The sequence below is a fragment of the Crotalus tigris genome, unplaced genomic scaffold (genome assembly GCF_016545835.1).
Source record: "Crotalus tigris isolate CLP2741 ecotype Arizona unplaced genomic scaffold, ASM1654583v1 scf7180000018301.7375997, whole genome shotgun sequence".
Classification (NCBI taxonomy): Eukaryota; Metazoa; Chordata; class Lepidosauria; order Squamata; family Viperidae; genus Crotalus; species Crotalus tigris.
The window spans coordinates 6,945,150-6,964,721 of record NW_024096931.1 but is presented as its reverse complement, the minus strand read 5'-3'; the positions used below and the strand labels follow the sequence as shown (position 1 = coordinate 6,964,721).

The 19,572-nt window shown below is 44.9% G+C and overlaps 1 protein-coding gene across 5 annotated transcripts in view; it reads right to left on the bottom strand.

Annotated features, from left to right (window-relative positions):
* Nucleotides 1–19,572, bottom strand: part of RAB11FIP3 (RAB11 family interacting protein 3) — a 61,104-nt gene that overhangs the window by 2,944 nt on the left and 38,588 nt on the right. For 2 of the 5 annotated variants that reach the window (XM_039349916.1, XM_039349917.1), the window contains exons 5-14: nucleotides 16,959–17,135; nucleotides 14,340–14,474; nucleotides 11,391–11,426; nucleotides 8,134–8,227; nucleotides 7,031–7,134; nucleotides 5,813–5,953; nucleotides 4,908–4,989; nucleotides 3,424–3,561; nucleotides 1,467–1,622; nucleotides 56–196 (exon numbers count right to left, since the gene is read on the bottom strand). In XM_039349916.1, coding sequence (XP_039205850.1) covers nucleotides 56–196; nucleotides 1,467–1,622; nucleotides 3,424–3,561; nucleotides 4,908–4,989; nucleotides 5,813–5,953; nucleotides 7,031–7,134; nucleotides 8,134–8,227; nucleotides 11,391–11,426; nucleotides 14,340–14,474; nucleotides 16,959–17,135 — 1,204 coding nt within the window. The remainder of the gene's footprint in view (nucleotides 1–55; nucleotides 197–1,466; nucleotides 1,623–3,423; nucleotides 3,562–4,907; nucleotides 4,990–5,812; nucleotides 5,954–7,030; nucleotides 7,135–8,133; nucleotides 8,228–11,390; nucleotides 11,427–14,339; nucleotides 14,475–16,958; nucleotides 17,136–19,572) is intronic. The other 3 variants (XM_039349918.1, XM_039349920.1, XM_039349919.1) reach the window with 2 other exon arrangements.

Genomic DNA, 19,572 nt, shown 5'->3' with positions numbered 1-19,572 from the left:
TGTTGCTTGCAGGGAAATAGCCCCGGGAAAGTCCCTGTGAAGTTGCCACATTTACCTCGTCTCTGGAGACCGAGCTGATTTCCGCAGCCAGAGATTCAGAGAAGGAAGCAGAGAAGAGATTCTTGGCACCTTGAATACTGAGGTTTATGATCTGCCCATTCAGCTCGTCATTCTGCTCCTTCAAGATTCGGTTGTCCTGTTTGCAAAGAAAATCCCCCCTATGGTCACACGGGTTTCCGCTTTAACTGGGAGGCCAGAAGTGGCTGCCTTCCACAGAAGCCAACCACCAAGAGCTCTTTTGACCAAGGTTCTCTCTGTTCGAATCTCTCCCCAAGTCTTCACCCCACGATTGTTTTAGTCTTCACCCCACAATTGTTTTAACTAGAGCAGGGGTAGGCAACCTTGGCTCTTTTAGGACTCGTGGACTTCAACTCCCAGAATTCCTGAGCCAGCATGGCTCAGCTTGGGAACCTCTCCCTTTCCCCTCAGCATGGCTGGCTCAGGAATTCTAGGAGTTGAAGTCCACGAGTCATAAAAGAGCCAAGGTTGCCTACCCCTGGTCTAGGTCTTTAGGCAGCACAGGGACCCCCAAGTTGACTGAAGATGTGAAATCTAATTTGCTCAAATCAGTGCTGGGTACGGGGCCCATCGAAAAGAAACTAGTCCTGCTTCCTTCACGATACTTCAAAACATGAGGAGAAACCACTGTTGTGTGTCCCTTTCTGAACAATCCAGTTGGCCTGTGCCATGATTGGCAGGTGTGTCCTTCTAAACCAGGGGTAGGCAACCGTGGCTCTTTTATGACTGGTGGACTTCACCTCCCAGAATTCCTGAGCCAGCCTGGCTCAGCTTGGAAACCTCTCCCTTTCCCCTCAGGATGGCTGGCTCAGGAATTCTGGGAGTTGAAGTCCACGAGTCCTAAAAGAGCCAAGGTTGCCTACCGCTGAACTAGGCAGTTGCCCTTGGCATATAAAGCACTGGAGAAATCAGGAGATTCGGGCAATTCCAATGAGTGTCAAGATTTATTCCAGGTTTAAGCTCTCTACAAGATTGGTGGTTAAGGGGAATGAGTGGGAGATAAGAGAGGCATTCAAAGTGGGCTGGACTTAGATCTCTTGAGGGTGTGAAGGGACTCCTCACTAATGACGAGTTTGACCCCTCCCTCGGGCTCAGCCTGCTCATCTCCTACATGGGATCTTCTGTAGGCTCCAGCTCTCCAGTAACCCATGCTAGCTGCGGAGTTCTGGGAGTTGAAGCCCATACACCTTAAAGTTGCTAAGGTTGAGAAACACTGCTTTAAGCCGATACCCACAGCTCATTCCTCCAAAGATCACAGAATGAATACTTCTGCACGGAGCCACAGGTGTTAAGAGCTTCCCTGCTTCTCTCCATCCCCTAAGATACCTCCAGCAATGCCACCACAAGTGGAAAGCTCCTCAACTGTCCCACGTCTAGAGTTTGTCTACCTGCTTAAGCCGTCTGATCTCTTGTTCCAGTTCATTCTCTCGCGCCCGGCTGTTGTATTCCTGCAGGCCGACGCTGCTGCTCCGGCCTCTTCGCTGCTCGGCTTCCAGCTTAAAGAGCTGCAGGTGTTCCAGCTGTTTCCTGAGGTCCTCAATCAGCTGCAAGGCAAGCAAGCAAGATCAAGACCAACGGCATTTGCACGCAATTCACATGCTGTATAAGAAAAAGTCAGTCAGCAGAAAGCATAGGTGTCCCAGCCAGGCGAGGATTCTTGTCATCCTTCCCAAACCATCTTTTTGGCCATTTAATCTGAACTGCACCCAGGAGGAGGCCATTTCTGCTGAGAGGCATGGCCCCTCTATTCCCTGCAGCTATCCTGCACCGAAGGAAGCTGATGGCAGATTGCAAATGGGTTGTGTCTGCAGAGGGATGAAAACATTTCAATCAATAATTGCTGTCAAAGGTCCAACGTCTAAAATGTCCTCTGAACAGAAGGGTAAGATACAAATCAGAGAAAGGAAGAATTCATTTTAGAATATAATAATAATGATAAAGTTGGAAGGGACCTTGGAGGTCATCTAGTCCAACCTCCTGCTCAGGCAGGAAACACTATACCATTTCAGACAAATGGCTGTCCAGTTTCTTCTTAAAAACTTCCAGTGTTGGAGCATTCACAGCTTCTGGAGGCAGGTTGTTCCACTGGTTAATTGTTCTAACTGTCAGGAAGTTTCTCCTTAGTTCTAGGTTGCTTCTCTCCTTGACTAGATTCCATCCATGGTTTCTTGTCTTGCCTTCTGGGGCTTTGGAGAATAGCTTGATTCCCTCTTCTTTGTGGCTGCCCCTGAGATATTGGAATACTGCTATCATGTTCCTCCTTGTCCTTCTCTTCATTAAACTGGACATACCCCATTCCAGCAACCGTTCCTTATATGTTTTAGCCTCCAGTCCCCTGATCATCTTTGTTGCTCTTCTCTGTACTCTTTCTAGAGTCTCAACATCTTTTTTACATCGTGGTGACCAAAATTGGATGCAGTATTCCAAGTGTGGCCTTACCAAGGCATTGAAGAGTGGTATTAATACTTCACGTGATCTTGATTCTATCCCTCTGTTGATGCAGCCCAGCACTGTGTTGGCCGTTTTGGCAGCTGCAGCACACGGCTGGCTCCTATTTAAGTGATTATCCACCAGGACTCTGAGGTCCCTCTCACAGTTACTACTATGGAGCAAGGTACCCCCTATACTATACCTGTACATTTGGTTTTTCTTGTCTAAATGTAGAACCTTACTTTTTTCACCTGTGTGGTTCTTGTACTGACATTAGTTTTTTTCTCCTTCTTCCATGCACCTCAAGTTTGGGATATTAGAAGCAGTCCTCAACTTACGACAGTTTATTTAGTGACTATTCAAAGTTACAAGAGTACTAAAAAAAAGTGACTTAAGGCTGTTTTTCACACTTAATGACCGTTGCAGCATCCTTGTGGTCACGGGATCAAAATTCAGCCACTCAGCAACTGACTCATATTTATGGTGGTTGCAGTGTCCTGGGGTCACGTCATCCCCATTGGCAACCTTCTGACAGGCAATGGGGAACCTGGATTCATTTAACAACCGGGTTACTAACTTAACAACTGCAGTGATTCACTTAACAACTGTGGCAAGATAGTTCGCAAAACGGGACAAAATTCACTTAAACGTTTCACTCAGCAGCGGAAATGTTCGCCTCAGTTGTGGTCGTAAGTTGAGGACTACCCGTATAGAGCACACGATACCATTCAGATCTTGCAGGTATTTGTTTTGTTTATTCTGTTCCTCACATCTTCTCCAGCTTCTTGACTGCAAAAGGAAATCCTGAACTTGAAAACCGTGCCAAAAGTTTGCAAGCGGTGAAGTTCCTTCCCAACCGCACAAGAGTGTCGTGGTCTGTTTGAGCTCCTGGGAACCAGCAGTGGCCCTTCTCACCTCCTGCGTGGACTCTTTATCTTTCTGGAACTGGTGTCTCTCGTGGTTCAACTTCTCCCCCAGCTTTCTCTTGTTCTCCTGCTCTTCCGTGAGCTGAACGGTGAGATCTTCAATTTCATCTAACAACTTCTGCTTCTCCTAGAAGAAGGAAAAAAAAGAAGGAGATCAATGAAACTGGGAATCTTCTAGCAGCTTCATCCCCAGGAGAAAAAGGCTCAGATCCCTTAGGGCTAAAGCACAAGATTGGCGTGCAAACATTTCCCACCCGTAAGGCTAGCCAAAATGGGTTCAAACATCTCACCCCTATGCTGGAAATGTAAAACACGTACTACCATATGTGGTGGGAATGCCCAAAGATTCGTGAATATTGGAACAGGACACGAAACTGATTGAGGGATATATTAACACTGGACTTAAGAGTTAAAATCTGAACCCTTCTTGTTGGGAATAACAACAGAAAAATACGACAGGGGGACAATCTACCTGCTGCTACACATCCTGACTGCAGCTAGGCTTGCTTTTGCGCAAAAATGGAAGAGCAAGGAAATTCCCACAGAGGAAGAGTTAATACATAAAATGTTAGCATGTGCGGAAATGGACAGGCTCACAATGATATTAAAAGACAAATGTGGATCAGTTTATTATGAAACCTGGGATAAATTTTACCGCTGGAGGAATTCGAAGAGGACGGTCAGGATTAAAGATGAATGTTAAGATAGAAATATATGTTATTTTAGAATAAGTATTGTATATAAAACTTAGATGTATATGTAAAGATGAAGAATTGATTGTAAAAAGTGGAATAATCTGATAAGAATGTATATACTGGAATGTCATGTTAAATCCCATGTTTGTTTGTTTTTAACTGTATTATAAATAAAATTTGAAAAAAAAAAAAGATTGGCATGCAAACAAGCAAGGTTCAATCTCACCCTACCTGACTTTACCTGCTGTCTGTGGGCAGCAGAGCTAGACCGAGAAATTGTGCTAGCCAAGGCCAACATCTGTCCCAGCTGTTAAACAGAAAACTACTGAATTCTTTTACACGGGGGATAGAACTCACTGAGAACAGCAAACTCGGCTAGCCGGTTGGCCACAGAATTGTCCTGCAGTCTTCCTGTCCCGTTAAGCAGCTGCTATCTGCTGCCTCTGTTCTGCCCAACAATAAGGACTAGAGAAGAGTCAACAAAGTTTTGGAAGCTGCCAGGAGATGCTCCAAGAGGACAGTAAGCAATGCTGCTGGTTACTGCGAGATAATGAAGGATTCATTTCTGCAAGGCTCCCAGTGCCCCATCATAATGTTCTGGGATACTGCAAAGGCTTGCCATTTCATCTGGGTTTAATAATACGGGGCAATATAATTGCTCAGTCCCTCGATAGCTGAAGTGGGGTGGGGAGGAGGAGGAGGAGGAGGAGGAGGAGGAGGAGGAGGAGGAGGAGGAGGAGGAGGAGGAGAAAATTGCCTAAAAAAAGGAAGTGCTCACCTCCTCCAGCCTCTCAATGTTGGCTTTGAGGCAAGGGACGCAGGATCGAAGTTCTCCATTTTCGTTGTCCAGTTGATGCAACCTGCATATTTGCATAAACCGAAAGGCACGCTTAGAAATCGTATTTATTTATCTATTTAAAGCATTCATCTAGCTTCCCATCTTATGCCAAACTTTGAGTGGCTACCGATAGAAAATCAAAACAATATCTGTAATAAAACATAAAACCCACATTAAAACTATTAAAACCATAAACATTAACTTGGTGCAAAGTGTTTTTGTTTTTAAACAGAAATCTAGTATGGAACGTTATCCCAACAGAGCTGCATTAACGCCCTGGATTCTAATTAATCAACCCTATTCAAAAATTTGCATCCAAAATGCAAAACAGGAAGCGATGCCAACCCTCCTCCTGCTGTTTTTCATATGACCTATATTAAAATTCCCATTATTATTCTTTTGGGATTTTTCCATATTCCGTGCATATTCCGCAGACTGCTGAAAAAAAAAATGGCTCTTCCCACAGAGATGAAGGCAATTATGCTTCCTAGCCAAACTTTTTTTTTCCTCCTCTTTTGTTCAATTAAAACATTTTAGCCCAAATCTCCTGTAATCGTTCTCCTTGCAGAACTAGAAATCTAAATCTGTCAGGTGTAGAATTTGACACCTGTGAATTAAGAGTGAACATTGTGGGAGGGGGTTCAATATGCCGAGTGCAGAAATCTCCCCCCCCCATCCTGTCTGTCCCAAATGTTAAACCAACTGCATTGAGCAGATACAATATATTTTTTTTAACCTCTGTAAGGATTATTTCATTAGCAGCAGGAAATCAGACATTCAATTTTCTCTTGAGGTGACACACAAATGACAATAACCCATCACTTCCACGGACTGAGCCATCTTACTGGGCTTGTAGGTTTTCAATCTCCATGCTTTTTTCTCGTTCCATTCTGCTGAGCAGGTCTCTCTGTTTCCTGATTTCTTCCATAAGGATTTCATCAGATTTCATCTCTTGCTCTTTCAGCTGCTCTTCTAAAGCGTTTGCCCTGTCCGGAAAAAGAGGGGTTTCAAGTTTAATGCCACTTACTGCCCCGTGAAAACTCACGGTCTGTGGCACACGGACTCAAGGGAACTAGAGAGGTGTTTATTTGGGATCCACAAATTCCGAGACTTACGTCTGGATTTCTTGCAGACATTACAAAGCGATATAGGCGGCCTACCCGTTTAAGAAATTTGGTGAGATGGGTGGCATACAATTTTAATACATAAGTAAATTGTAGACGGTAGCCCCTTTTCAGATTAAAAGGCACCCGCTTTTGTGCACTACAGCTCATTTCATCAAGGTGCACCAGGGGGGAGGAGGGTTTAAAGTGATGTAGGATTTAAATTGGAACTAGGGAAGCTGTTAATCTGAAAAAGTGCTACCAGACGCTTCCTGTGATATTGGCTAATCTTTATGGTGCACTAAAGCACCTGCAAAATGTGAAAAAGAGCTGGAAAATGGTAACATTTCTACACTCCAAGGTACATCGTGTAGGAGATGACCAAGCTGAGCCCACGGGAGGAGTCAAACGCATCATAAGTCACAAGACCCTGCATGCCTGCAAGAGATCAAAGTCCAGCCCACTTTGAATGCCTTTCTTATCTCCCACTCATTTCCCTTGACCGTTAGTTGGTCAGAGGTCTTGTAGACCGCTTAAGCGTGCAATAAACCTTTACGCTCATTTGAACTGCTGACTCTCCTGATTTCCCCAGCACTTGACACCTAAGTTCTATTAGAAAATATTCTCTTCTCAATTCCTCTCTTAAATGCTTTTTTAAAAGGCAGACCCCAATTTTATTAGTGCTTGCCTTGAGGATTCATTAAATCATTACGCAGCCTAATCCACTGAAGTCCTGTTGAGAAAGTAGTGCTGAAAAAGCAGCTGTATGAAGAAACAATCCTTATAACAATAGCGTCAGCCTGCCTTTAAAAAAAAGCTGAATTTCTAATCCGGGTCTTCTGGCTGTTCTGCAAGCATTGTAAATGAAGCCCCACTCCAAAAGGGTCAACATCTCAACCATAGCACAGAATTGGGCCTCCGCTCTTTTCAAACGGACAGATCTGTTTCTTCAAGGCGTACCTGTGCACCAACTGAAGGTTTTCTTGCTTTAACCGGCTCTGCTGCTCCCCATTGGCCACTGTGTCCTTTTCCAGCTCTGACACTCTTTTCTCTAAAAAGGTCACCTGCATCAGGGGCATTGACAAAATCCTGATCAGTCAATTGCAAAAGGCAGCTTTACTTGGAACAGCTAGCATCCTGCAACTATACCTTTAATATTCTTAAACAACATCTGCCTGTCACAGGTCCTCGGGAAGGACTTGATAAATGGGAAAAAATGCCAAATCCAGTCTTAACATCTGGCTGACTGTGTGACCAACCACAGTAATACAGACGAGCGCTTGCCGCATCACAGTCCAGACTTAAAAATTGTTGAAAGGGGAAAAAAAATGTCTGGACAGTGGATATGGCAGTGCCTGGAGACGGCAGAATGGAAAAGAAAAAAAACCTGTAGAAAATCAGAAAATACAAAGACCTGCAAGCAGAAGTAGAATGGCTGTGGCAAAAGAAAGCAAAGGTAGTACCAATAATAATAGTCACTTTCGGTGCAATCCCAAAAAGAACTGGAGGACCAATTGAACACCATCGGCATTGACAAAATCCCTATCTGTCAATTGCAAAAGGCAGCCCTACTCAGAACAACTTACATCCTGCGATGAGACCTCTAAACCATAAAACAGAGTTCCCCAACATTTCTGTCTTTGCGGACCGGCAGGGGGTGGAGGGGATGGTTCGTGCCAGCGGCCAGCAAATGCACGCAGCTCCTTTTCCACAAGCGGCATGTGCACTGGATGCGGGTACGCATGCTCCTTGGCTGTTTCCACGGCCCAGTTGCAAACCTATCATGGCCCACAGGTTGGGGACCCCTGCCATAAAACATCTATACCTGCCTATCCCAGGTCCTTGGGAAAGACTCGATAAGTGGATTAAAATGGCAAATTCAGTCTGAACATCTGGCTGACTGTGCCCAACTATAACAAGAATAATAAAAGCCACAGGATGAGTGGATAAGTTCCTTTGCTCCCTGCTCTCTCCCACTCTGTATGTGCACACATGTGTGTGTCCTCTATTCAGTTAAACACACCTATACACAATCTCCTTCGGTTCCAGACACACACACGTACCTTATCAGTTATATCCTCCTCCAGACCCTCAGAGGTCTTCTGAAAAGGTTGTTCTATATTATCCATCGAAAAGCTTCCTGTCTGATGCAGGTGCCTGTAAGCAAGACAGAGGAATGCAAACAAAAGCAAGGCCACCATCATCACCACAGACAACGGGTGACCAGTGCAGGCTTTCATTAGTGAAATCCTATTCATCCTATTTCAATTTCATAGCTTGGAGGTTCCCATCTACAGTGACCCTCCAGATTTTTTGGGTGGCCTTCTAAGCTCCGAAAACAATCTGGTAGGTTTTAGGTTGGCTCTAGAGCAAAAGAACGAATCGATGGAACTTTACCCTCTCATACTTTCGCTCTTTGGAATATGGGGTAATCAAGCTCTGACTTTCGGCACGCGATCCCTTTTTCCATCTTCACACAAGGAGAACCGCACACCCCAAAGCGATAAAGAGAAAAGAGTCGGGGGCAGGTCGAGTTGTAGCAAGATAGTGAAATAGCTCTCCTCGGATCAGCAGCGGAGGTTAACTGGACCGCTACCACGTCACCCAGCTTCCGTGTTGTGGTCCAAAGTCTGCCGTTTTATGGCAAGTCCTTTGGTCCAGACGTTTATCAACTCGGAATAGACTTTATCACTAAACAGGTGTTCAATAAGCCATCCTGCGATAAAGAACCAAGTCTAGTAGGGGAAATTTCTGTTGCCAAGCGAGAGGTAACTTGTTAAGTAATTTTTGCCCCATTTTACGACCTTTCTTGCCACAGTTGTTAAGTGAATCACTGCAGTTGTTTAGTTAGTGACCCGATTGTTAAGTGAACCTCACCTTCCCCCATTGGCTTTGCTTGTCACAAAAGGGGATCTCGTGACCCCGGGAACAGTGCAACTGTCATAAATACAGGCTAGTTTGCCAAGTGTCTCAATTTTGATCAGCGGATCATGGGGATGCTGTAATGGTCTTGTGTGTGCAAAAATGGTCATAAGTCACACTTTTCAGTGCCGTTGTAACTTTGAACGGTCACTAAAGGAACTGTTGTAAGTTGAGGAACTACCTGTATTCCCCCCAACTCCAATGTCCCTGCGAAACCTCACCGCATCTCTATTTTCTATTTTCTTTGGAGGTTTTTTTTGTTTTTACTTCCTAGTCCAGCCCTCAACCTTGGGTTTTACTAGGGGTCTCCTGTCCGTGCATTCACACAAACATAGGACTACTTAGCTTCTAAGGCAGTGATGGCGAACCTTTTAGAGACCGAGTGCCCAAACTGCAACCCAAAACCCACTTATGCATCGTCGAGTGCCGGGTGGGTGTGGCCCATTGGCTGGGCGTGGCCCGTTGGGTGGGCGTGGCTGCGGTGGTAACGGCAGACTGGGTGGGACTAAAAAGTTCAATCAATCAATTCCAACTTTGCAAGATCTTTTTTTTTCCCACGAGAAGTTGAAATTGACTGATTGAACCTTTTTTTTTTTTTTTTTTGCACACAGCGGCGGAGGCCTAAAGCAAAAAGGTTTTATAAAACCCAGCTGAAGGCCTAGGACTGGGGCGACGGCACGCATGCCCACAGAGAGGGCTCTGAGTGCCGCCTCTGGCACCCGTCCCATAGGTTCGCCACCACTGTTCTAAGGCCAAAGAGAGTTGACCAGATGCTGTTGCCAGCTGACACTTATATTATCCTCCCAATTTCAAACAAGAAGAACCCACAGAGAACGGCTAATTTGAAGAGCACTAACTGGCTGAAGCATCCGCTTCTCCGCCAGGGAAAGTTAGGGAGGGGGAAAAAAAAAACATACTTCCTCTAAAAGGACAATTAAAATAAAGCAATAAAACAAAAACAAGAAATAATTCTGGGCAGTGTCTTCCAGCAGATTTCCCTTAAGTTAGAACAGTGGGGAAAGTGCTGCATTGGCTAAGAAGCTGCAAAGGGATTGGAATTTTATACTGACAGCATTTTAATAATGGCAGGAGGCACACAGGTACACAGGAAGGTAAGCCTTTTTTATAGGCTCTCTCTCTGTCAACCGCAACCTGCAGCCTTTGCAACAGGTAGCAAACTGGAGGGGAAAAGATGGCCCCAATTCAACACCCTTTTCTTGCGAGGTAAGACAAAAGAAGCCCCTGGATTTCAGAAAGGGATCTTGAGTGCCAAACGCAGATTCTTGGAAACGAGGCATTTCTCAGCTGGGTTATAATTAAGGCAGAGTCTCTTGAAATAACCTGCAATGCTTCTTCCCAGGTTTCTGCTCTACCAGGGCTAAGTTACTGTTTGTGAGAGAAACTGACTTGTCCCGTTTCTGGTTCTTTGTATTGGATCACCCTTTGTTTTTCATTTAGTTGCTGGCAGAGAAATCTCCCAGCAACTCGATGAAAAATGGGCTCAGGAGTGAGTTGGATATCCTCCCAATAGGCCTTTTCTCACAGATGCACGTTGGCAACCAATGCAGAGATGGCATCTCTAATACTAAGAGCACAACCTGGTGGTTTTCAGTCAATCAGAATAAAGCTGGAAGGGACCTTGGAGGTCATCTAGTCCAACTTTCTGCTCAAGCAGGAGACCATTGCTGGCTGTGGAATTCTGGGAGTTGAAGTCCAAATGCCTTAAAATTGTCAAGGTTGAGAAACACTGTCCTATACCATTTCAGACAGGCGGCTGTCCAGTCTTTTCTTAAAAACCTCCAGTGATGAAACAGCCACAACTTCTGAAGGCAAGTTGTTCCATGAGTTGATTGTCCTCATTGTCAAGAAATTCCTCCTTAGGTCTAGGTTGCTTCTCTCCTTGATTAGTTTCCATCCGTTGCTTCTTGTCCTGCCTTCAGGCGCCTTGGAAGATAACCTGACCCCCCTCTTCTTTGTGGCAGCTTCTCAAATATTGGAACAGGGCTATTATGTCATCCTTAGTCCTTCTTTTCTCTAGCTTTCAGAGCTTACATCCTCCCTCCCCAAGGTTTGCCAAAATTCCCCCTGGAACCCCTACCAAAAAAACCTCATCCTTTATGGGATCTTCGCTCCCTCCTGCTCAGTTCAGCAAAGGACCCACCCACCCACCCACCCTAAGCTGAGAACCTGCAAACCAACCTGCCTTGGAGATTCTTATTGTTAAGAGAAAGAAATGGTTCCACAACATCCTTGGAGTTTGGAGTAACAATTAATCCCTTTCCCTCCCCCCCCCCCCAACGAGAAGAAACTGCATGAGGAAAGCAGGGGAAAGAAAGAAAGAAAGAAAGGAAGGAAGAAAGAAAGAAAGAACGAAAGAAAGAAAGAAACATCCTCCTACCTTGCTACCTTTTTGCTGGAGACTCTCTGATTCGGGCTGTGGAACGAACAACAGGAAAACTAAATCAGGAAAGCTGATACCAACGAGCCACAGTGAAACAGGAAGCAAGCAAGGACAGAGCAGGAGGGCCATATCCTTTACAATTTGCAGCACAGCACACAAACACATCACCCACACACGCTGCTCCAGTGGCATGCATCGCACTCCCTCGGTCTTAGCCCTCTGGGCAAGCCAACCTGTGGAAGCCCTCTCAAGGGCGCCTTCTCAGAGGAGCATCAAAACTGGCCATCTCTGGAACCTGTGGACCAGTTTCTCCCCACCTCCACATTCGTTTGGATGTGTGGACTTCAACTCCCAGAACTCCCCAGCCAGCCAAGCTTTTCTCTGGCTATGGGCGAGACCTCTCTTTGAGTGGCATGCCAAGGAGGCAATAATCCAGATATTTAGTTGGAAGAAGACAAAAACCAGACTTCACAGAACTTGAAACCATTGGCCAACAGGTAATACAATTATTCTCCTGAATGTAACATTATTAACATTCTCCTACATTAAAAAATATACAATTCCACAAGAGGAGGAATTCAGGAGATCAGAAGAACTTTGTACAAAGATATGAATGCATCTCTTTCTCTCTCTCTCATGCAATTCTGAAGACCTTTGCGTGTCTCCGTGGCACCTGGCCCTGTTCGGTGGCTAAATCTTTCTGAGTTATACAAGGTCTCCGTTTAAAGACACATCTATCCATACAAGCCAAAAGCATCCAATCCAGATGTCCCTGGACCAAGTTTTTTCAGAACCCAGAGCTGAATGTTCAACCAACATCTAGAAAGCTAGCTCAACTGCTAAAGGTTACGAGTATCACTTTCTCTTGGGATTTAAATTACTTAATGATGTTTCACTGGATTGTCTGAATTGCTCCTCAGTTTCCCTCACGACTACCTCACGTTTTTGTCTGAACCCATACAGTGGCTTCACGAGGGCATTCCCGAGTTATTCCTTCGTCTTCTGCACGTCATCAAACATCACATTTCATTCCTTCAAGGGCACTCCAAGCAACCGCACTCACATAAACATAAATGTATATTTTTCCCATGAAATACCATCAAAGTAAATTACAAATGTGAACACACAACATAAACTGATGACTGGAAATTAAGCAGCAAGGAAATGGCTTCCAGAGATGTGTCTTCTAGGAGCTGAGTTACCATCAAGAGTACAACCGCCTTGGCATTTACTCTTTATTTGGCATAGCCTTCTCTCAACCCAAGGTCTTTCTAAAATGTTCTGGTCCATCAGAAGAGCCCTTGTTGGGAAGTGGCCAGCTCCAGCAACCATTCCCTCAAGGATATGAGGAACGGTCACTCAGAAATAAAGACCGTCAATGTTTTGCAGATGGAAGAACTTCCCCATCAGTCTTCACCACTCCACTCCACTCCAAATCTAGGGAAGTTACCAAATTCTCATATGGCCCTCTCCTTTCACCAGCAACCATGGGCACACCCTACAGCAGTGTTTCCCAAACTTGACAATTTTAAGGCATGAGGACTTCAACTCCCAGAATTTCACAGCCAGCAACGCTGGCTGTGGAATTCTGGGAGTTGAAGTCCACATGCCTTAAAATGTCAAGTTTGGGAAACACTGCCCTACAGGGTAGTCCTTGACTTACAAACATCTGTTTATCGACACTGTGAACTTAAAACAGCTTTGAAAAAAGTGATTCATGATCAATCCTCGCACTTATGACTTGTCACAGCATCCCCAGGGTCATGGGATCAACATTCAGGCGCCTCCTCATTGGCCTGTTTTTACAATTATTGCCGCATCCTGGGGTCCGGTGATCACCATTTGCAACCTTCCCAGACGATTTCCGACCAGCAAAGTCAATGAGGGAAGCCGGATTCGCTTAACAACTGGGAAAAAGGGTCATAAAATCAGGCAAGACTCAGTTAACAAACGCCTTCCTTAGCGATGGAAATTCTGGTCAGCTGTGGTCGTAAGTCAAGGACTACTGTAAATGAAACCAGACACTATACCTGAGTTTTCATAGCCTTCCAAATAGGTTGCCTCAGGGGGGCTGCCCCATTTAGGGCAGCCCTAAAGTTAATCCCTATGAATTCTGGCAATGCAGAGAAGACCCCCCCCCAATCCTATAATGCTAGACCTTCATTGGTGGACAGCAACTCTGAGTTTGCTGTCCTCATTTTTTTTTTTTTTTTTTGACCAACTGACACGTTCCTCTTCTTTCTGCTTCCACCTCTGTCAATGTAGAATCATAAACCGCAGGTTAGGGAGGAATTAAGCATCACATCCATATTAAAACCACAGGGAACCATGCAAGGAGAAAGCTGTAGAGCAGAACACTCACACACACAAAAAGCATTCCCACTAGCCATGTCCTTGCTTTAAGCTTAAATAACCATCAAAGAGTCTTCCTGGAGGTGAAGGGGAGAGGCCATTTCTAGAAGCATTGGCAGCGCACCTGTTGTTAAAATGATCAGCGTTAGACTACATCAGGGGTCTTCCAACTTGGCCCTTTTATGGCTTGTGGACTTCAATTCCTAGAATTCCTCAGCCAGCGTGCCTGGCTGAGGAATTCTGGGAGTTGAAGTCCACAAGTCATAAAAGGGCCAAGTTGGAAGACCCCCCCTGGACTACATGCATTCCTAGCAGGTAATAACTGCCATTGTTATTGAGAAATGGCATTCTTGCTTGTCCTTTTATAGGACACCGGTGGAATATCCCACCCAAGAGAAAGGTGGATCCCAAAATGTTGAAGAAATCAAGAGAAGGAACAAAGGCTCAGGCCAGTTCAAGAAAGTCTGCTGACACGCAATTCATATTTTTCTTTTAAGCTATCAAAAAGCAAGGACATGCGCTTGATTAAAACAAAGAAACAAACCACGGTTCATGCTCTTAACGAAGAAAGTGCCATGCCTCAAAACCAGTTACCTATGCATTTCAAGATCATTGAGGCGGGCGGACAGATCTTCGAGGCGGTTGATTTGTTTATGGCACTGGGTGCAGTAAAACTCAAACACCTCGTCAGTGATAATGTTGTGCAGTTTCGTGGCAAGTGGATTGGTGCTAGAGAAATCACATTTACACGTTACGTGAGGTCTTTTGCAGGCAAAAAAGAGGAACAGGAAGTCAAGGGTGGGGCTTGGGTGGCTTACAGAAGTTTTTTTTTTGCAAAAACAAAAAGTTGAAAAGCTAGCACTGATGACGTTACTTAGTTGGGTCATGAAACATATATATATAACAGAATAACAGAGTTGGAACGGACCTTGGAGGTCTTCTAGTCCAACCGCCTGCTCAAGCAGGAGACTCTATACCATTTCTGACAAATGGTGGTCCAATCTCTTCTTAAAAACCTCCAGTATTGGAGCACCTACAACTTCTGGAGGCAGGTTGTTCCACTGATTAGTTGTTCTAACTGTCAGGAATTTTTTCCTTAGTTCTGGGTTGCTTCTCTCCTTGATTAGTTTCCATCCGTTGCTTCTTGTCCTGCCCTCAGGGGCTTTGGAGAATAGGTTGACCCCCCCTCTTCTTTGGGGCAGCCCCTCAGATATTGGAACACTGCTATCGTGTCACCCCTTAGTCCTTCTTTTCTTTAAACTAGACACACCCACTTCCTGCAACCGTTCTTCATATGTTTTAGCCTCCAGTTCCCTAATCATCTTTGCTGTTCTTCTCTGCATTCTTTCTAGAGCAGTGGTTCTCAACCTTTCTAATGCCGTGACCCCATAATACAGTTCCCCATGTTGTGGTGACCCCCAACCACTTATACATCACTGGGTGCCAGGGGCATGGCCAAAGCAAAGGGGGAAAAAATGGCGGACAGCCTTGTTTGGCGACCCCCATGAAATGGTCATTCGACCCCAAATGGGGTCCCGACCCACAGGTTGAGAACCACTGTTCTAGAGTCTCAACATCTTTTTTTTCCTATCGTAGTGACCAAAACTGGATGCAGTATTCCAAGTGTGGTCTCACCAGGGGATATCGGTATGGCTGGTGCTGACAATATTAAAAATAAATCAACAAATAAGATTTAATGTATGGTCTTTTTTTCTTTTTTGAAGCTGGCTTGTGACTGACGTTCCCTTCTAGGGAAATAAACTTCTGAAAGCCAGCCGGCTTAGTCGGAGAGAGGTTAATTGTGAAAACTGCAGCCATCAAAACAACACGGTCAAACAGGCAGACTGCTGGAAAACAAAAATCAACTGTGGGATCTTCATTCGTACTGTTTTGTGAAAGGAATCACAGACATCAGAGACGGCACTCCTCTTCCACTGAACCGAACAGACAAACTGATCAATACAAACCACAGGAGGTCCACACCCTTGGACCAAATGTTTGACATTTCACACACACACCCCAACAGCTACCCCCTTTTCCAATCCTATCTCCCAACCGTTTTCTATAAAAATCAGAGGTTCCTTTCTTCCCCATGGATTTTTCCCAATATGGGAAGGTTCAAACTGAAACTGTCTGGTGGGCATCACGTTGGAGTAAAGAGTGTGATTTCTGAGCAAGCCTTTTCTTAAGAATCATAGAATCATAGGGCTAGAAGGGACCTTGGAAGTGTCCAAGTCCAGCCTCCTATCCAAGCTAGAGGTCCTTATACCCTTCTGGAGCACACACAACTCAGGGATGCAAGCTGTTCCACTGATGAATTGTTCTCACTGTCAGGAAATTTCTCCTCCAAGTGGGGGTCTTAGGATGGGTCCTAGGATGGGTTCATGAAGTATCTCAACCAGTGGTTCTCAACCTGTGGTCTGCAGACCCCTGGGGCACCACAGTGTCATCATCACAGCAGGTCCGCGAAGGCTTGAAAAAATGTGATGATTTAAATCTTCAGTTAAATCTTGGTGGGTCTGTGGCCATGGTCTGTGGCCGCAAGAGGTACTTAAAGGGGATCTGTGGTGAAGGAAAGTTTGAGAAACACTGATTTAAACCACACACACATACACATACAAACAGAGGTACTATATATCCCAGGACAGGGGTAGGCAACCTTGGGTCTTTTATGACTTGTTGACTTCAACTCCCAGAATTCCTGAGCCAGCCATGCCGAGGGGAAAGGGAGAGGTTTCCAAGCTGAGCCATGCTGGCTCAGGAATTCTGGGAGTTGAAGTCCACGAGTCATAAATGAGCCAAGGGGTTGCCTACCCCTGTCCCAGGAGATCATTTAAGGCTTCTTTCTTGGCTGTAACTGCAGCTGGAGTATAGCACAGGAGTGAGAAAGATTAAAAAAATCAAGACAGGGTTTTCCCAGGCTGTGCTAATCCAGATTCTCCCACCTTCCCCAGGACTGTTTCAGATTCTGAGCAGAAATCATGGAGTCAAGCTCCCTGAGCATCTCTCCCATGGCCTAAAAAAAATAAATAAATGTCACAAGCACAACTGATATGTAAATACAAACACGCAGCTACTAGACACCTCTTCTCTCCGGATTATTCTTAAAATGGCTTCCCGTGATGTGCAAGTGTGTCAAAAAAAATCCCCACCCTAATTAGATCTGAAAGCGATGCCGAGGGTCACTGTCTCAGGCTTATGGGCCAAAGATACCTGAGAGAAAGGAAAGACGAGCTACAGAAGCCACTTTCTCCATTGCACAAGCTCTCCGAGAAAAGGTCTCCTTCATTCCCTTCTCCGTAGTCCTCAAAATGTTCCTCTCCGCTGATTATGGTGACAATTGAGTGGCTGTTGACATCGGTGGTCAAGGACAAATCATGAGGGTGGGATCTGTTGGAGAAAAAGAAGGATCAAAGCATCAAGGGAGGGCACCAAGAAGATGGTGCAGGACCTAGCGCAGGTTTACACTGTTTACACTGTCGTGATGTGACAAGGAGATTGATTCTGTAATTCCATCCCCAGAGGCAACCTTGAAAAGAACTTTTCACAGTTGAATAACCTACAGACAGGCTGGGAATGTAGATCTCCAAATTCCCAGATTGAGTTCTGGTTCATCTAAAGCAATAGCAATAGAACGTAGACTTATATACCGCTTCATGGTGCATTGCAGCCCTCTCTAAGCGGTTTACAGAGTCAGCACTTTGCCCCCAACAATCTGGGGTCTTCATTTCACCCATCTCGGACGGATGAGTCAGCCTTGAGCCAGTGAGAATCAAGCTCCCGGCAGTGGGCAGAGTTTGCCCGCAATAGTGTATTCTAACCACTTTGCCACCGTGGCTCTTTGCCATACAGCAATGCTTCTCAACCTGGGCAACCTTGAAGATATGTGGACTTCAACCCCCAGAATTCCCCAACCAGCTGAAGTCCCACACATCTTCAAGCTGCTAAGGTTGAGAAGCATTGAACTAGAGGGAACACATTGGAGAAGACCATTCCAGAGCAATCTGGGGCTCAGCGTGTAGGAAGCAAAGGGCTGGTTATGAACATCTACAGGAGGCAGCTGGGCCACAACCAACAAAGACATGAAATCTTGTTAAAAGAAAAATACGAACAGCGCAATGCATCTGATGTGACCAGAATCTAATCCTTAAAGGAGAACATTTCCCTTGGATTCACAAATTCTTGGTTCTAACCCCCAGTATTTTCTTTCTAAAAAAAATGAAAGAAGCTTGAGAAATACACAACCCACCTTTGCAGAATTTGTATGTAACATCATGTGGACTGAATTCTCCTGGCTTGCATATTACACATTGTTATATCTTACACTGAAATATGCTTTAAAGCACTCCTTTTTATCACGGCGGTAGTATTTTGCAAGCGGCAGATCAGCTGAACGTGGCACAAAGCCTCAAGTTTGATTCCCAGTATTTACTACATGAAAAGGACTTAAAAATAAATAATGGAGCAGCCTGTCTTTCTGGCGCCAGTCAAAGGAGACAGCCCTGGGCTATAGAAGAAAACTAGATACAAATCTTTTGGAATAGCAAGTAGTTTGTGGCGTTTGGCACGTGCAAAACAGCATGTTTTTCACAGAACTTAGGGAAACAAAATACTTTTCTCTTACAGGTTAAGAGGTCACACTAAACCATTGCTTGATTACTTAAATCACAACTGGCTGCTTCCATTCATCACACCAAGCCTTGCCAATTCATACAGTAGGCGAAGCCCAAACAATTTGGCAATGGGTGTTGTGTGAAGCTAGCTGATGCTTTTAAGTTTTGGGATGCTTTTTCTGGCGAATCATAGAGCCGTGGTGTTGGGAAGCAACCCATGGACCATCCAACCCAACCCCTGTAATACGCAGCAAATTCAAGCTAAACCAGGGGTGGGCAACCTTGGCTCTTTTATGACTCGTGGACTTCAACTCCCAGAATTCCTGAGCCAGCCATGCTGAGGGGAAAGGGAGAGGTTTCCAAGCTGAGCCATGCTGGTTCAGGAATTCTGGGAGTTGAAGTCCACGAGTCATAACAGAACCAAGGTTGCCTACCCCTGAGCTAAACCGTCCACAAGGAATGAACGTCCATTGTCTTCTTTGAAACCTCCAGAAATGGAAAATCCATACCTTCCATAAGTAGACTGTTCCATGGTGGTGAAGGTTTTACTATCAGGAAGTTTTTTTTCTTATATTTAAACAAAATCTAAGTAGCTGCAACTTATATCTGTAATTTCTGGCCCTAATTTTGGCCATGGATAAAAGTTGTTGGCCCTCTTCCACGTAGCCTCTCTTAATGTTCTTCAGCATAACTCTCATCTCTCTCCTAAGCCTTGATCTGTCATGGAGAAGTTTGCCAGCATCATTTCTGGTCCCCATTGTCTCCTCTTGTTGTTAAATCAAGGGCAGAATAACCTGCTACTTTTGTAGAAGGCACAGAACATGGTTTGATTGTGCATGAACATCAGCTGGTGTATGACAGAGCTAGGACATGGCTGTCTATTAATAGCCAGACATGGACTCCATCTTTGAGTGGAAACATCTTAAGAAACTTTCTCCCAAAGAAATCCAAATAATATTTGTTAAAGGCCTGAATGTATTAAAAAACGAAATTAACAAACAAGGTCAAAATGAAGGAAGTGGATCCCTTTAGATTCACAAATTGATGACTTGCTAATAGGAAAACATCTGGCTGAGCTTGTCTCAGTCTTCACTGCTTTACTGCTGTTTCTTCAAGTTATCACCTCTGGATGTGTGTTGCTATCAAGTCTATTTTTGTAGGGAGGAGAATTATTTATAGGATTTGCCCTTTTCCCTTGAAAAAGTTTGCCCAGT